Source organism: Ursus arctos, unplaced genomic scaffold (genome assembly GCF_023065955.2).
Source record: "Ursus arctos isolate Adak ecotype North America unplaced genomic scaffold, UrsArc2.0 scaffold_6, whole genome shotgun sequence".
NCBI lineage: Eukaryota > Metazoa > Chordata > Mammalia > Carnivora > Ursidae > Ursus > Ursus arctos.
The window spans coordinates 46,788,501-46,806,840 of record NW_026623078.1 but is presented as its reverse complement, the minus strand read 5'-3'; the positions used below and the strand labels follow the sequence as shown (position 1 = coordinate 46,806,840).

The window sequence follows — 18,340 nt, the reverse complement described above, 5'->3', positions numbered from 1 at the left end:
TTCCCTTGCCTTTAAACTATGGTGCTCTGGTTTCAGAAGTACTTTGACTGAATAGGGGCAGGGGATTTAGAATGATACTAGTTTTCAAGAGCTGCCCAGTAGGGCAGAGGATTGATTTTAGAGTCTGAGGAGATAAACATGCTCTTCCTGGCTCCTGTCATACGAAGCGTTGACATCCAGGTAACTGGCCTCACAACAGGGTCTTGGTATGACTCCTTGAGTGACAGTTCTTTTTGGGGGGACTATGAAAGGCAGTGGCTTCCATACATAGCTCTACCTCAGCAGTTTTAAGGTAAAAGACAGTGATGATGGCAGTAGATTGATTCATCACACTTATTTCTGCTTACCCAGGGTGAACATTTTAAAGGAGACCATTGAAATATACTTCCAGATCCTTCATTGCTGATGAAGTATACTTGTTAATATTTCGTTGTTGTTCTTCTGATCTTCTTTCTTAATAGAACTTCACTTTCCATTGTGATGCATATGCTTTGTTTATATATACTTTTAAGTAGTGTTTTCAAGTGAATTGGAGGTGAACTTTAAAATCCGATTTCTTTTCTTTGGGGAGTTAGTCAAGTTTCATTATAAAATTCCTTGGTTTCTTTAAAACCAAATAGAAAAAAATGTTTAAAATTATTCCTGGAAAAATTGTTTTCATACCAAAAACTTTAAAACCTTATTTTGTTTCAGTGATTCCAAGTCTAAGAAGTCAGTAGCTTATAATTATGCATGCATACTTATTTTGGTGGTGGTTCAGTCTTCCAGTGATGTCCAAATGCTAGAACAGCATGCAGCATCTCTCTTGAAGCTTTGTAAAGCAGATGAAAATAATGCTAAATTGCAAGGTATGGTACTTGAAGTTATTTAAGCATTTATGATATGTGAAGGAAAAAGCCTTTGAATATCTGTAATTAGTACTTTATCATGTTTTGATAATATACATAGTAATACTCTGTTACTTCTTGAAAGTACCCTTTATGAAAGTATTTTATATGGTGTTCTTAAAAAGATTTTTAGGAAATTGTCACAAGTACCTTTTCCTGGAAAATCATGGTAATTGGTGGTTAGTTGAAGTTCCTAATCAAAATGGAAGTAGCTTGAAGATGAACTCAAATACTCAGGTTTGTTTTTTTTTTTAAGATTTTAAAATGATTTTTAAGTAATCTCTGCACCCACGTGTGGCTTGAATTTAAAACCATGAGATTAAGAGTCACATGCTCCACCGACTGAGCTAGCCAGGTACCCCAAACTTTTTATTTTTTTTAAGTAGGCTCCACGCCCAGCATGGAGCCCAAGGCAGGGCTTGAACTCACCGCCCTGAGATCAAGAGTCGGACCTTAACCGACTGAGCCACCCAGGCACCCCTTCTGAAGTTCAGTTTTGTGTATAGTTTGTGTATGTGTGTGTTGTCTATATATATTTCCGAGTATAACACTATTCTGAGTACAATTTAGAAATCCATTTGTCATTAATTAACATACATGTGCTGTCCTCAAAAGCAAAGGATAATGAATATGAATGTTATTTTCTAAAGTATATATATCTATGTTGAATGAAGTTTATGGCAAACCTTATGTGGGCAGTCCTGAAAAATTGAAGGTATCTAATCACAGTTTTTTAAAATTTTGTTTTGGTTTCTTTCTGACCATACCAAGTAGAAAATTTGATAACATTGAGTAAATATTGTAAATAGTATGTGGACTTTTTTCTATTTCTTTTTCTTTTATTTTTTTGAGAGAGAATGTTAAATGGAGGTTGGTGGGGGAGGGACAGAAGAAGAGGGAAAGAATCTTAAGTAGACTCCTTGCTGAGCGCAGAGCTGGAAGAGGGGCTCGATTTCATGACCCCGAGATCCTGACCTGAGCCAAAATCAAGAGTTGAATGTTTAACCAACTGAGCCACCCATGCCCCCCTGACTTTTTTTTTTTAATCTTAAATTTTATGTTTGATACCACCAGTAAAAGTATGGGTTAGTAAACTCAACTTCTCATATAGGAAATAGGTTTTTATCCCTGTAGTGTGCCTTTATAAAAGGAGGGCACACAACATCTTCAAAGGTATTATTGATGCTTTATTACTTATTCTGGGTGATGGGTACACATATTTGTTTTATTATTGTTCCTTATATCTTTCACTTGAGTGATACATGCTGAAAGAGTTAATTTAAAAATGCATAGGAAAACTACTCAGATATACATGGTTGTAGTCCTCATGGAGAAGTGTAGAACCAAGGAGAGACAGGACTACTATTTTCAGTTTCCTTTAATTATTCCTAAAAAGTGTCTGGAACTGGCATATCACTTTTAACATTAGAATGCTTTTCTTCAAATAGTTTTGGTGATAAAATATGGGTGTCATAGCATGCTTTCTTTCTTTTTTTTTTTTTTTTTAATTTTTATTTATTTATTCAACAGAGATAGAGACAGCCAGTGAGAGAGGGAACACAAGCAGGGGGAGTGGGAGAGGAAGAAGCAGGCTCCTAGCTGAGGAGCCTGATGTGGGGCTCGATCCCATAACGCCGGGATCACGCCCTGAGCCGAAGGCAGATGCTTAACCGCTGTGCCACCCAGGCGCCCCCATAGCATACTTTCTAGGAGAGTTTTTGTTCTTTTCTACGTTATTCCACTCAGTTGTTTTTGTTTTTGTTTTTTTGAAGTATAATTGACACACAATGTACGTTAGTTTCAGTTGTACAACATAGGGATTCCACAACTCTATATGTACAGCATAATAATTCCACAATGCTATACAGTTATGCTGTGCTCACCAAAGTATAGCTACCATGTCACATTATAATGCTGTTATACCATTGACTATATTCCCTATGCTCTACCTTTCATCCCCATGACTTATTCATTCTATAACTGGAAGCCTTTACCTCCTACTCCCCTTCACCATTTTGCTCATCCTTCCATACCCCTCCACTCTGGCAACTACCAGTTCTCTGTATATTTATGGATCTGTTTCTGCTTTTTTTGTTTGTTCATTTTTTCTTGTAGAGTTTTTAATTCAGTTGTGGTAAATGGTATATTTCATTTGTGATTGTTTTATAAGCAGAGTTTATTGTTATTATTTTGGGATGATAATGATTACTTTTAATTTTATAAAGGCACATTAGGAAATGGGCAAAATTTAAAATTCATGTTAAGAGAAATGTCACTCAGCAAATATCCCTCTTATGGGATTGATCCTGTTAGAAATTAATACAATTTTTGCATGATCTTTTGGGGGTGTGGGAGGGAGGTGGCAGTAGCATTAGGTGAATAAACACTATTTTATTATGTTAGTTTATTAGGAGTCAGTTTTACAAATTTTTTTTAATGTTGTAAGTTGAAGGTCCTGTTTAAGCATGTAAACACTTAAGTTTTCAGAAACCAAGTAACTAAGAACGGTCACTTCTTATTTCTAAGCCTGTATGTAGCCGTTTATATTTCACGTTAAAGTTTGTTTAGAGAATTAGACATAAGTTTATCCTTGTATGAGGTTTAGATTATTGAAGTCAATATGAATGTGTTAATGTTCTTCTTTGGAAAAGAATACCTTTACTTCCTTTGTTATAAAGACTTTTATTTTAAAATATGATATGAATGATGTTTTTGTTTTTAAGAACTTGGCAAGTGGCTTGAACCTCTGAAAAACCTTAGATTTGAAATTAACTGCATCCCAAACCTAATTGAATATGTTAAACAGGTAAGTAAAACTAAAAGTGCCTTGATTTTTTTTTTTTAAAGATGATTTATTTGTTTTATTTTAGAGAACGCGCTCACATGAGCAAGGGGAAGGGAGAGGGAGAGAAGCAGACTCCCCACTGAGCAGGGAGCCTGATGTGGGGCTCCATCTCACAAACATGAGGTCATGACCTGACCTGAAACCAAGTCAGATGCTTAACTAAATGAGCCACCAAAGTGCCCCTAAAAGTGCCTTCATTTTATGGAACTGTATGGTTCCAAATATAGTAATATTGTTTTAAGTCATTTATGTAGATAATGCAGTAATTGTTAAGTGTACTTGATTGATATGCTAGACTTTGGTACAGATTGGTACGTGTATGTAGATGGGTGTGTGACTATGTATATGTGAACACGCTTGCACACAACCCTGTGTACTGTACTACTTTCCACTACCAGATTCTGTCCTATTTTTTTTCTCAAATTAGAGTAATACCACCTATCATTTTGATGATCTTTACAAAGGCATTTTAAAGTTAAATGCCCTGATAATTTAAAATATAATTGTTTCAGTTAAACTTTAGTGAAAAAGAACTTCCTTCAAAATTTTTAGGTGGAAACCAACAAGAGTCAATTCTAGATAATTACAGTGGAAACTAGTTCTAAATTTGTTAATTTGGGATGGTCACATCTACAAATAAAATATTCATAAAAGTTGAAAATCCTGTATCATAATAGTACATTTGAAAAATTCATGTATAATTCAAGTAATTAGTAATGTAAAAATTCATTGAAACTGTTGCATTGTTAATTAGTTTTAAAAGTGTAGCATAGGAAGGACTAAAGGTGGTCATAGATGTATAAAAAATTTTAAGCTAGAAAGACGGAATTGGACCTTGAATTATTTCCTCCTCCATTTAACAGATGAGCTGTATTTGCGTGTGCGTGTGCGTGTGTGTGTGTGTAAAACATCTTGATTTTGGAGTTGAAATGTGTATTATTAAAATAGCAACCAAATACTTACTGTTTGGGTTTATGTACTTCAGATTTTTCTTTACTAAGTTGTCTGCCCTTATGTTCTCTTTTTACTCCATCTTTCCTAAGAGTACTTTTACCTCCTGTGGTGCCATCATATTCTTCTGTGTTCCTTACTCTGTGACTCACATGTCATCTAGAGCTTCTCATGTATTCAGTCTTTTATTTGGCAGAAGTACACTAGATTCTGTAAATTTAGATGGTCATGTGTTCAGGGTACTTGTGCATGGTCAGGAGAATGTATATGGTGTCCAATAAAGTTTATATACTGGGGTAAAAGTTTTTAACCACTAAGAAATTTAGCTCTAGAAATTTAAATTACATGCTGTAATTAAAAGAATTTTGATTTTTATGTAAATCCTTATCCATTAATTAGAGTTAATAACAAGAGATTCTCATTCCAAGATATACCAAAAACAGTTGATCTGAGATTAAAACCTCTCTCTGTGCTCCATGCGGCTTTATGTAGTTTGTTGAATTATTGTGGAAAGGCAGCAAGGAAGAAATTAGAAAAAATGTATAGGGGAAAGGAATTTTCTTATTTTTCTTCTTAAGTTTCTCCTCTGAGGGTTAGCAGCTGAAATAGTAACATTTTAAAATATTATTTCTTCAGAGTTTTTTCAAAATCATCTATGCTGCTCTGTGGAAACTACAAAAACAAAGAAACTTAAACAACTATTTGTTGTTAGGAAACAGCATGGGCAGGTGTTAATGACATAGGCAACTGTATTTCTTTTTCCTTTAACCATGCCCTAACTGGTCATCACAGCTAGATTCCTGTGGTATCTGCATTGAAGTGTATGTTATGTAGTACTAAAACATTCCCTGTTGCTTCCCCAGTTTTGAAAGAGGTTTAGTACAGGGTTTTGTAAAATTGCTTCATTTTTGGGTGGGAGGGTATATAGAAAGAGTGTATGAAAAAAATTATTTTAAATTTTTAACACAGGGGGTCTCATTCATTTTTGTATGTTACTTTCATTTTAATCTGTACTTTTTAATATATTTGAACTTTGCAATTATTTTTATAAAAAAACCTTTATAAAAACTTCATTAGCTTTATTCATGTTTTAAATTTACTTAAGAAACTTAAAATGGTGTAAGTACTTAACACGATACTCATATTTTTAACTAATGTCTTCTTGAAATTTTTTTCTTGACTCATATCCAGGCACCAAGAAATTAAACTTTCTGTTCATTTTTATTTTTAAAGAATATCGATAATTTGATGACTCCAGAAGGAGTTGGCCTTACCACTGCCTTGCGTGTTCTCTGTAATGTGGCATGTCCACCACCTCCTGTTGAAGGTAATATGGCTATTATACTTAAAAAACTCTTCTTAAAGCCAAGTACAAATGCTATTTATTAAACAAAATATTCAAAAATCTTAACTGATTATTAACATGTAAGTAATTAGTTTTTTTTCCCCCCTTATCCTATATAAAGGTCAACAGAAAGACCTGAAATGGAATCTTGCCGTTATTCAGCTTTTTTCTGCTGAAGGAATGGACACCTTTATTCGGGTTCTACAAAAATTGAACAGTATTCTGACTCAGCCTTGGAGGCTCCATGTCAACATGGGGACTACCCTTCACAGAGTTACTACCATTTCAATGGCTCGCTGCACACTCACTCTTCTTAAAACTATGTTAACGGAACTCCTGAGAGGTGGATCCTTTGAGTTTAAGGACATGCGTGTTCCTTCAGCACTTGTGACTTTACACATGCTCCTGTGCTCTATCCCTCTCTCAGGTCGTTTGGATAGTGATGAACAGAAAATTCAAAATGATATCATTGATATCTTACTGACTTTTACACAAGGAGTTAATGAAAAACTCACAATCTCAGAAGAGACTCTGGCCAATAATACTTGGTCTTTAATGTTAAAAGAAGTTCTTTCTTCAATCTTGAAGGTTCCTGAAGGATTTTTTTCTGGACTCATACTACTTTCAGAGCTGCTGCCTCTACCATTGCCCATGCAAACAACTCAGGTATCACTTCCATATAACATGCATCTTATAAATGACTGCAGTAACACTTTAAAAAAAGCCAGTGATTTTGTTATTAAAAAAAAAACTGACAACCCTCAACCCTTAAAAAAGACATAAAATAACTGGATGAGGGTGAGATAAAACTGAAGCAAGTTGGTCATTAAAGAAATATGGAGGCAACATTTTAAATAAATTTTTGTTAATGTGAATTTTATTATGCTGTTCTGTATACTTGTACTTTTGTTATTTTTAAATCCTTCTTTTCCCTTTATCATGTGTTAGAATTTGCCATTAACTAGGTTGATTCACCAATGGACTCTGCTCTACTGACTGCTAACCCGAGAACGATAAGATTTTCTAGATGCATTGAATTCAAGCAAATGTTTAATTGTGTAATAGAAAAATGTTTTAAGCATGTAGTAAAGATGTTCTTTTCATAACAGTTCTTCCTGAACAGTTTTTGTGACTATAAATAAATATTAAAAAAATCTATGTACACACACAATATACTTTTTTAACAGGTTATTGAGCCACATGATATATCAGTGGCACTCAACACCCGAAAATTGTGGAGCATGCACCTTCATGTTCAAGCAAAGTTGCTCCAAGAAATAGTTCGCTCTTTCTCTGGCACAACCTGCCAGCCCATTCAACATATGTTACGGCGTATTTGTGTTCAATTGTGTGACCTTGCCTCACCAACTGCACTTCTGATTATGAGAACTGTGTTGGATTTGATTGTAGAAGACTTGCAAAGGTATTTTCATTTTGCATTAAAAATTTTTTCCTCAAGTTATTCTTGACACATACATTTTTTTCACTTAGAATTTGAAAACCAGGGTTAGAATGCTCAGATAATATATATTACATATAAATATATACATATACATGTATGTGTGTGTATATGAATATATGTAGATTATTTTTAATTAGAAAACTATTTCATGTGCAAGATACCTTGAAAGTCTTGATTTTGGGTGTTTGAAAGGTGAACTATAAAATACTCTGATTTTAAAAAAAGATACTGAAATCTGAATTTATAAAATTTAATAGTAATTGTAAAATTCCAGAGAAGTCGTCATATCCAAGGAATGAAGTGTTTTATACAAGATTTGTATATCATGATATGTGTTGAAAAATAAATATTAGTTGAATAATGCCCTAAAATTAAGAATTTTGTTTACTAAATGTATTGATTTTATTTCAGCACTTCAGAAGATAAAGAAAAACAGTATACTAGCCAAACCACCAGGTTGCTTGCTCTTCTTGATGCTCTGGCTTCACACAAAGCTTGTAAATTAGCTATTTTGCATCTAATTAATGGAACTATTAAAGGTGACGAAAGATATGCAGAGATATTCCAGGACCTGTTAGCTTTGGTGCGGTCTCCTGGAGACAGTGTTATTCGCCAACAGTGTGTTGAATATATCACATCCATTTTGCAGTCTCTCTGTGATCAGGTATTTATGGTTATGTTATAAATTCTGTGTGTTTGTGTGTGGTTTAAAATCTTCTCTTGATATAAACCTTGGCTGTGAACAAAGAGATCTCATTTGTTTTATGAATCCTGTTGTTTAGGGAAATCAGTTTGACTAGTGAACCAACAGTAAAATGGTTTCGTCCTTCATAGCTTTCTTTGGGTTTGTACTTCACAGGTTTCTCTGAAGTCTCTTTTTCTTTATGAGATTGCATCCTTGGATAGTTACTTCATGTGCCACTGAATTCTTTGGGGTTGGTTATATCTAGTATTTTCATTTTCCTTCCACTTATACACAGATTCATTCTTGAATTTTATAGCTTTGTGATTGGTTGAATTAATAATATCATGTTCTCTTGTTAGGACAATTTTTGAAGGTATCAGAGACTACTACAGTTTTAGTGTGTTTCAGAGTACTCTGCTTCCAGATGTTGACTTAAAGTAGTAGTATCTCTGCTTGTCTATATTATTGGCTTCCAGTTTATAATTCCATCAGTTAATGGTAATTGTTTTGACTTTTAAAGCCCATTGTGATTGAGATCTTTGAAGATTTTTTTTTTTTTTAAGATTTTATTTATTTTAGAGAGAAAGTACACACACAAGTGGGGAGAGGGGCAGGGGAGCGAGTGGGGGGGGAGGGACAGGTAAAGAGAGAGAATCTCAAGCAGACTCTGGGCCAAGCATGGAGCCCGATATGGGGTCAACGCGGGGCTTGATCCCACAACCCAAGATCATCACCTGAGCTGAAACCAAGAGTAGCCCAACCGACTGAGCCACCCAGGTGCCCAAGATCTTTGAAGATTTCTGTATATATTCGTACTTTCACTTATCATAATGCTCTTGCTGTCTCATTATCAGATGTGGTTTTTTTCAGGCAGAATATTTTTAATAGGATCCCATGTTGAAAGGTTATCTTTTTTCAGCTGACAAAAATCCAGTTTGGTTACATTTAACACTTAAGAAGGAGCATATTTGGTGTGACTTGTTTTCACAAAAAGAGGATCTGGTTGAAAATAGTTTGGGACCTGGTAGAAAGGATATTTGAAGTCCTTATTAAGACCTTAAAATGTCCTTTTGACTGGTGTTTGTTATATAATCCACGTCAGGTTTTATGACTAATCTGAATGATACTATGGCACTCTAGCTACCCTGTTCACATAAACTTCATTCTTGGCCTCATCTTATATATTTTCCTTCTAATTCAAACTTTGTTTTATAGCTTTAAACCCATGTTGAATCTTAGTTTGCAGTATATTGAAGTATTTAAAGGTGATGAGATATACCCCAAAAATATTTCTGTAAAATCTACTTTATTTACTTCTATAAAAAGAGTGGTGGGAATTTTTATTGTTGGTTAAACTTGCTTGAGCATTGGAAAACTTGAATTTTAAAAGTGTATAAAAACTAGAGGAAAATAGTTAGAAGACTGCCTAAATGTTTATTTGCTCCATCCATTTCTTTCTGTGATGTTTTAAATTCCAATATGGATATGTTTATTTATTTTAATTGATAGCACAAGCAGGGGGAGCAGCAGGCAGATGGAGAAGGAGAAGCAGGCTTCCTGCAGTGCTTGATCCCAGGACCCTGGGATCATGACCCAAGCTGAAGGCAGAAGCTTAACCAACTGAGCCACCCAGGCAGCCCAATATGGATATGTTTATTAACATTTAGTTCACTGAGGGGCACCTGGGTGGCTCAGTGGGTTAAGCATCCACCTCTTGGTCTTGGTTCAGGTCATGATCTCAGGGTCATGAGTTCAAGCTCCCCCACCCCTTCCAATCTGGCTCTGTGTTCAGCAGGGAGTCTGCTTGGGATTCTTCTTCCTCTCCCTCTGCCCTGCCCCCCTCCCCCCGCCACTGCTCACATGTGCATTTGCTCGCTCTCTCTTTCAAATAAATAAATAAAGTCTTTTAAAAAATTTTTATTTCACTGAATGATTTCTTTATAAATTAAAAAACTATCCAAATGAATCAATAATACAATGATTTTAAAATATTTTAGTACCAAAAGTAGTTCACTTAACCATTTGAAGATAAAAACTACACTCAGTGTGATGCAGAAGGAAAAATTTTGGGGGGCACCGGGCTGGCTCAGTTGGTAGAACGTGCAACTCTTGTCTTGGTGTCATGAGTTCAGGCCCAACTTTGGGCATAGAGCCAAATGAATAAATGAGATGTTCTTTTAGAGTAAAGGTATTGTAAAGTAAAATATTTGTTTTTATTTCTTTAAGTGTATATCTTTGTATCACCTTTTATAGAAGAGCAAAATGACTCCTTTGTTTTTGACTTTATATTTAGGATAGGAAGGTAACAATATTTTGATGAGGTAATTACTATTAATTGGTATGTATTTCTAATATTAAAATGTTAATTCTTGGTGATAATAATTAAAGAAAAATTTTTCCCTTACTCCTCTCCTCCCTCACAGGACATTGCTCTTATTTTGCCAAACTCTTCTGAAGGTTCTGTTTCTGAAATGGAGCAGCTCTCCAATTCTCTACCTAACAAAGAACTGATGGCCTCAATCTGTGACTGTTTACTGGCTATGCTAGCTAACTCTGAGAGCAGTTACAACTGTTTACTGACATGTGTCAGAACAATGATGTTTCTTGCAGAGCATGATTATGGATTATTTCATTTAAAAAGGTAATGCTTAATTTAATACATTCTTGGATTTAATTTTTACTCTGTCAGCCCTCCCCAAATTGATTAATTCATGGCTATCTGTAGAAGGTTGAAGATCTGATTTCTTTCATGTGGAGAAATTTGTATTTTTATGGAAAAGATTTTTGTGCTAGTAATAAAATCTTTAGAATTAAAATTATAAATTGAATAGATAGATTAATGTGGACATCTTATAGTATTTAAGAAGGGAGTCTTACTGTTCCAGGGATGTTAATTCATACTATATTTGCTTTGTTGATGTATTTATCTATAGTCGTTCAAAAGTGATGGTGGTGTGATATTATGGGCCCTAAAGCTAAAAGTACTGATTCTGCATTTTTTATTCTGTAGAATAGCTGAGATAAAATTAATTTGAGATATTGTAAACCTCAAGTATAATTTCTGCTCCAGTCTCTCTGTCCATACCCTCATCTTTTTCTTCTCTAGGAAGGTAGCTGGATATTATGTAGATTTCCTTGGGAATTTGTAGAAGTATGTAGGATTATGAGATAGAAAGGAGGAAGAAACATACGTTGTGCCTCTCATTAATTCTTATAACACTGGTTGAAAACTTACGTTCCAAATACTGTGATTGGTGCTGGCTCCTACTTTCTCTACTTCCTTCTCCTGATAAACCTGTCTCCTCATTTATATTCTCTCTCAGTTGGTGGCACCTGCTGAAAATCCAAGCTTTCCTCCTCTTCCTACTCCATCCCGATTCTCTCACTATAGTCTTTACATTTTACTTCTGGAATGTCCTTTTTCCTATTGCCTGGGTATTTACTCTATATCCTTTAAAACTCATATTCTTCACCTGCAAGAAAGCAAAAAAACTTTCCTCGATTCCTGCATTCCTAGCTCTTACAGATACTCTTTGCATACATTTGCCATAGCATTATATGTGATGTTTTTGGCTTTGCTGGATTCATGTTTCTGGTCTTCTTCCTGCCAGTAATCTTTTCCTAAGCTGCCTTAATCTATTCCCTTTTCTTCCTCTAGCTCTGATTTTTCTGCTGAGCTCCAAATAACCCATCCATCTATTTGACATCTCTGCTTGGTTGTTTAACGGAAGTTCAAACTGAATAGACCTAAAGCAGAGCCCTTGATATTCTTGCTTCAAGCATGTTTCTGTCTTGTTCTTCCCAGTAAATGTTATCACCATCCACTGAAGTATTTCTTGGTGATATCCACCTTGATCCCTTGACTGAGGTGCTTTTTTTCATGATTCTGCACTTTAAACCTAATAATTTTACACTTTTAATTACTAAATATTTTGGTGAATATATTTTGAGACTATGCATATATCTTATTTCCGCTTAAAATTCTTGTCCACTAATTTTAGTATTCATCAGTGTATCTTGGCATGTGGCAGTTTTTATTGTGGTGTCCTAATGCAAATGTCCTAATTCTCTTATTCCTTTTTAATTTATTAATTATCCTTCTGTAGGGAAGAATTATCACTTTTCCCTCATTTGTTTACTTATTTAGGGATTTATATCAGTATGAACTTATGGACATTAATTTTTTCTTTGTATGATAATCTAATGCTATTGTTACTCATTTTGTTGTTCAGCTTGTATCACTGATTTTGGTTCTTCTCATTGGATAGAGCTAGAAAATATATGCATGTGTCCTAACTCATGCTTATACATATCTATATTTGTTTTTGTACGTATGTATTTTTTAAAATGAGTACATAATGACATTTTTTATTCCAATATTAGATGTTGATTCTAGTGTTCTCCCTTTCTTTGTAACCTTGTTCATGTTTCATGTTGTACAGTTCTGTGGAATTTTTTTTTTTTTAAAGATTTTATTTATTTATTTGACAGAGATAGAGACAGCCAGCGAGAGAGGGAACACAAGCAGGGGGAGTGGGAGAGGAAGTTGCAGGCTCATAGCGAAAGAGCCTGACGTGGGACTCGATCCCATAACGCCGGGATCACGCCCTGAGCCGAAGGCAGACGCTTAACCGCTGTGCCACCCAGGCACCCCCAGTTCTGTGGATTTTGACAAATGCATAGAGTCATGTGTTTGTCACCACAGCTGCATACAGAGCAGTTCCATCACCGTAAAATTCCAATGCACTGCTTTTTTATAGACAACTTCTTTACAAGTGGAGCAACAAAAATACCAAATTTTGTTATTGTTAGTTTTTTAAATTTTAGACATTCTAATAGGTATGTAGTGGACTCCAGTTTTTGGTAGATCATGGAAGTAAGGCTCATTTGCTTAAAGTTATATGTAGAGGCTAGTAATCGGTATAGTCTAATTTTAAACCTATGCTTTTTTCATTAATCATATTATCTATATTTGTATTTAAATCTCAGTCCTGTTTATTGTGCCTTATCCATTTCATTATTTTATAAAGTTCTCAAGGGCAGGAGTCTTTCTCTTTCTCTCTTTTGTATTACTTTACCAAGTTTTCTATGATGGTATCTCAGAATCCAACCACATTTTTCAAATACAAACACTGCCTGTTTAGTGTTAATATAATCTTATTTTTGTTTTAACTAATTATGAATTATTACAACTTAAGGACACAATTGAATATTAGAATACTTTGCCCTTGAAATTCTCTGTTGATCAACAGAGCTGTGTAAATGTTTAGAATAATTTTTATCGAGACTGTATATTGTCATAATTGATTGTTATGCTTAAACCTGTCAGTATGACGGGTTGGCAAACCATGAGCCATAGGCCAAATCCAGCGCACCACTAGTGTTTGTAAATACAGTTTTATTGGAACATAGTCAGCATTTATGTATTGCTTATGGTTGCTTTTCCACTATACAAGCAAGTTGAGTAGTTGTAACTGAGACTGCCGTTGCGTATAGAGAGAAACAGACTGCATTGTTTTGTAACCTGGAAAGCATTAAATATGCACTATCAGGTTCTTTACATAAAAAGTTTGTAGATCCCCAGTCTATGCCCTTGATTTTCTTTTACCAGATTATAGTGCCAAAGGGATAGTTATTTTTTGTAGTTACTATGTACATCAGTCTCTCTGGTCAGGTTTCTGAGGCAGCTATATAACCTCCTTGTATTAGAGAAATCCTCAGGGTATAAAGAGTAGAAAAATAGGGAACCTCGAAGTTTCTTTTGCTAAGTTTTATATCTTTATATTTTGGGTAAATATTTTCTTTTTGGGGGGGATGTTTTGTTTGAGAGCTTGAAGCTTATTTTTAAAAGGAGGTATCTGTAGATTTTGTCTTATTAAATGGTTATGTAATAGCTGCACGAAAACATTTTTGAAATGGTGGACTGAATTTTGTTCTGTTTGAACTGGAGATGATTTATTTCTTATACTAGATTTATGCATTCAAATTTCAAGACATATCCTCTCTATTTACAGTTCTTTAAGGAAAAACAGTAATGCTTTGCATAGTTTACTGAAACGAGTGGTCAGCACATTTAGTAAGGACACAGGTGAACTTGCATCTTCATTTTTGGAATTTATGAGACAAATTCTTAACTCTGACACAATGGTAAGTGTACATATATGTATATGTATGTATTTGCTATTTTTTAAATTTACAAACTTCATAAGTTAAAAAGAATCTCTTGTTTTCAGAAATATCTTAGGATGTGTTTTGGAAGTTGAACTTAGAATAGTGTCTTTTTTCTGTGCCCTTATCCCACTATAAATGCAAGTTTTTGATTTATTAAAAGATGTTTAAGAGCAGAGTTTATTGAACTCTTTAAATTTATTAAGGATCATTAATTTGTGAATATCTATGATTTGGCAGCTTAAGTAGTGAAAAATACTACCCATAGTGCCTTCTTTTTTTTTAAATTAATCTTTTTTTTTAGAGAGAGCGCACATGTATGAGTTGGGGGAGGGGCACAGGGAGAGGGACAGAGAGAAGCCTCAGGCAGAGTTCCCTCTGAGCTTGGAGCCCAACTCGGGGCTCAGTCCCAGGATCCCAAGATCATGACCTGAGCCAAAATCAAGAGTTGGCCGCTTAACCAACTGAGCCACCCAGTTGCCTCTAGTGCCTTCATTTTTTACATTAGGTTACTTTGCCAGGGACACTCAAGAATGTTCAAATTTTTTACATTAGATTACTTTGCCAGGGACACTCAAGAATGTTCAAATTTTATCAGTCTCTTAATCAAGTATTTACCTACCGTCATTTAATTGAACATTTACTGATTGATTGTGTTTTGGATGTTGTGATTTTGGGGTGATTTTTTACCAGGGTATTTTGGATCCATCATAGATACAAATTAAAGATTATTTCCCCAACTCTAAAATCTTATTGTTAAAATCTAATTAAGAATTTCTCTCATTAGTATTTTCCAAAATCATGATATATGTTGTGGGCACAATTCCAGAAACCTTTAATATTTAATAGGCTTGCCTTCAAAGTGTTTGTGGTCAGATAAGTTTGGAAATGTCTCTCATGATGGAACTTAATTATGCACATTAGTATAGTAAGAGCTCTAAAAGTTCCTGGATAAATAGAAACTTACTTTGCTGCAGTTGAATCTAGCTTTTTCCAAATGTATTGCCTGCAAAATACTTGCATGTGTGAGTGTGTATAACGTGTGTGCACGCAAATGCATATAGCTAGTTAACATCCTGTAGGTCTGTATTCTGTCAACTCTGGTTTAAGAAATTCAGCTCATATATAAGATTTCTGTTTGGGAAGAGTTGTAGTGGACCTGTTTAGTACAGTTATACCAAAGCAAATATAAAATGGGATTATTTCATAAGAAAAAATTAAATTTACTGTTTAGTGTATTTCTCTTATGCATGTAATTTATATTAAGAATATTTATTTCAGTAAGGGGTGCCTGACCAGCTCATTTGTTAGAGCATGCGACTCTTGGTCTCAAGGTCGTGAGTTTGAGCCTCATGTTGGGCATGGAACCTACTTTAAAAAAAAAATTTACTTTAGTCAGCACTTTTTGGCTGTGTGTTGTGTTTGTAGTTATTTTTGTGCCGATTTTAGCAGCAAATTTGTGTTTGTTATGTGTCAGATACACTTTATTAAAGTGATTAAGTTTACCACATGCTTTGATTCTGAAAGATCAGATTTTGATTCTGAAAAATAAAAAGCATATTTAATGGTAGGATTGTAGCTCCTGTGAAGAAATTTTAGAGTTTTTACTTAATGGAAGACTACTTATTAGTTTATTAGTTTTATCAGATCCCGTGTGGTGTGTTGTTAATAAATCAGTTTGACAGATTTTTTGTACATCTGATCAATTAAGCAGTTCCTAATCAAAAATTACTAACCACTGTTCATTCTTGTTATCCAGGAGCTACTGGGTCCTCAGGACTGCTAATTAATGCTTTTATTCATCCCTTACCGATGTGTTTCCTTTTCTCATCTTTTTCACTGAGAAAAGATCAAGGTCATCTGGCTTGGTTTCTTAATCCTTTCAGAGTCTATCCCTGTTCTTTCTAACCTATTGTTTCCTTCCTTAATCAGAGGAAAATGCCCCCCCCCCCCCCGCATCATTTCATTTTTATCTGTGACATAGATCTTATACTTACTAATATCATACCTGGCTCCTTTTCCCTCTCCTGTGTTTTCCTCTCCTCTCTCTCGTCTGTCTCCTTGCCCTTGGCTACTTGATAGAATCTCTGAATATCCCAAACCAAATTCATAATCTTCCCACATATACTTGATTTATCTTTAACTGCCCTACTTTTATGTCATGATCTTCCTTGACCTTCAAGGTAGAAATCATGAAATAAAACTCAACTTTCCGCCTTTTCTTCATCATCTTTAGCAGCTGTCATTCCGGTCAGTTTTATTCATAAAACCTTTCATATTTCGTTTCTTTGTATTTCTGTTACCTTAGATTTCCTTCTTGCTGCTGCTTTTCTTATAAAATTTTTATTGATATGTGATCTACATCTCATAAAATTCACCCCTTCAAACTGACAGTTTGGTGGTTCTTAAGTATATTCACAGAATTGTGCAACCATCACCGCTATCTAATTTCAGAATGCTTTCAGAATTCTGAAAAGAAGCTCTGTGCCCATAACAGAAGCTCCCCATTCCTCCTTTTTCCTGGGCCATGGCAGCGACTAACCTACTTTTCTGTGTCTGTATCAGTTTCTGCAGAAAGATTGCTGAGATTTTGTTAGGGATTGTATTGAATCTGTAGATCAGTTTTGGGAGTATTACTATCTTAATACTATTAAGTCTTCACATCCATGGACATGGCATGGCTTTCCATTTATTTAGATTATCTTTGATTCCTTTCTAAGATATTTTGTAGTTTTCAATATACAAATCTTGTACCTCTTTTGTTAAGTTTATGGCTCTAAATTGGGAATTTTTTAATGCTATTGTAAATGGAATTGTTTCTTAATTTCCATTTTTGAATTGTTCTTTGCTAGTGTTTAGAAAAATAGAGTTGATTTTTGAATCTTGGTATTGTATCCTGTGACTTTGCTGAACTTGTTTATTAGTTCTAATAGTTTTTTTGTGATTTTCTTAGGATTTTCTGTATATAAAATCATATCATTACAAATAAGATAGTCTAACTTCTCTCTTTCCAATCTGAATATGTTTTCTTTCTTTCTTCCTTTTTTTTTTTTTTTTTTTTGGCCTAATTGTTCCTGCAAGAACCTTCTTCAGTACATATTGAATAAAAGTAGCAATAATTGACATCTTTGTCTTGTTCCTGATCATAGGGAGAAGACTTTCAATCTTTCACAATGAAATACAGTGTTAGCTATGGTTATTCATAGAAACCCTTTATCAGTTGAAGAAATACTTCTGTTCCTAGTTTGTTGTGTGTTTTTATCATGAAAGGTTGTGGATTTTGTTTGTCTTTTGAGATGATCATGTTTTCTCCATATTCTTTTGATGTGTAGTATATTATATTGATTGATCTTTACATGTAGAACTGGTCCTGTATTCCTGGGATAAATCCCACTTGCTCATGATATATGATCCTTTTTTTTTTTTTTTTTTTTGCTATATGATCCTTTTTATATGTTGCTAGATTCAGTTTGTTTTATTTTATTGAGGAATTTTGAGTCTCTGTTTCTTTTTTTTAAGACTTATTTATTCATTTTATAGAAAAAGAAAGGGCACTCACGCAAGCAGCAGGAGTGACAGAGAGAGAGGGAGGGAGTCCCAAGCAGACTCCCTGCTGATTGTGGAGGCTGATGTGGGGCTCGATTCCAGGACCCTGAGATCATGACCTGAGCCTAAATCAAGGGTCAGACGCTTAACCAACTGAGCCACCCAGGTGCCCCTGGGTCTCTATTTATAGGGATATTGGTCTACAGCTTTTTTTCTTGTGGCATCTTTGGTCTCATAGAGTGAACTGTTAATTGTTCTTTTTGCTTTTAGTTTTTGGAAGCATTTGTGAAGGATCGTATTCATTTTTTAAACATTTGGTAGAATCACCAGTGACGCCATCTTGACCTGAGCTTTTCTTTGTGTAAAATGTTTTTGATACAAATTAAATTGCTTTACTCAATGTAAATCTGTTCATATTTTCTGTTTCTTCTTGAGTCAGTTTTGGTAGTTT

At 34.6% G+C, this 18,340-nt stretch overlaps 1 protein-coding gene across 3 annotated transcripts in view; it reads left to right on the top strand.

Moving 5' to 3' along the window:
- Window positions 1-18,340, top strand: part of VIRMA (vir like m6A methyltransferase associated) — a 60,773-nt gene that overhangs the window by 28,275 nt on the left and 14,158 nt on the right. For all 3 annotated transcript variants that reach the window (XM_026495719.4, XM_026495718.4, XM_057307748.1), the window contains 8 exons: window positions 694-848; window positions 3,611-3,693; window positions 5,917-6,010; window positions 6,150-6,694; window positions 7,216-7,451; window positions 7,902-8,154; window positions 10,599-10,816; window positions 14,190-14,322. In XM_026495719.4, coding sequence (XP_026351504.1) covers window positions 694-848; window positions 3,611-3,693; window positions 5,917-6,010; window positions 6,150-6,694; window positions 7,216-7,451; window positions 7,902-8,154; window positions 10,599-10,816; window positions 14,190-14,322 — 1,717 coding nt within the window. The remainder of the gene's footprint in view (window positions 1-693; window positions 849-3,610; window positions 3,694-5,916; window positions 6,011-6,149; window positions 6,695-7,215; window positions 7,452-7,901; window positions 8,155-10,598; window positions 10,817-14,189; window positions 14,323-18,340) is intronic.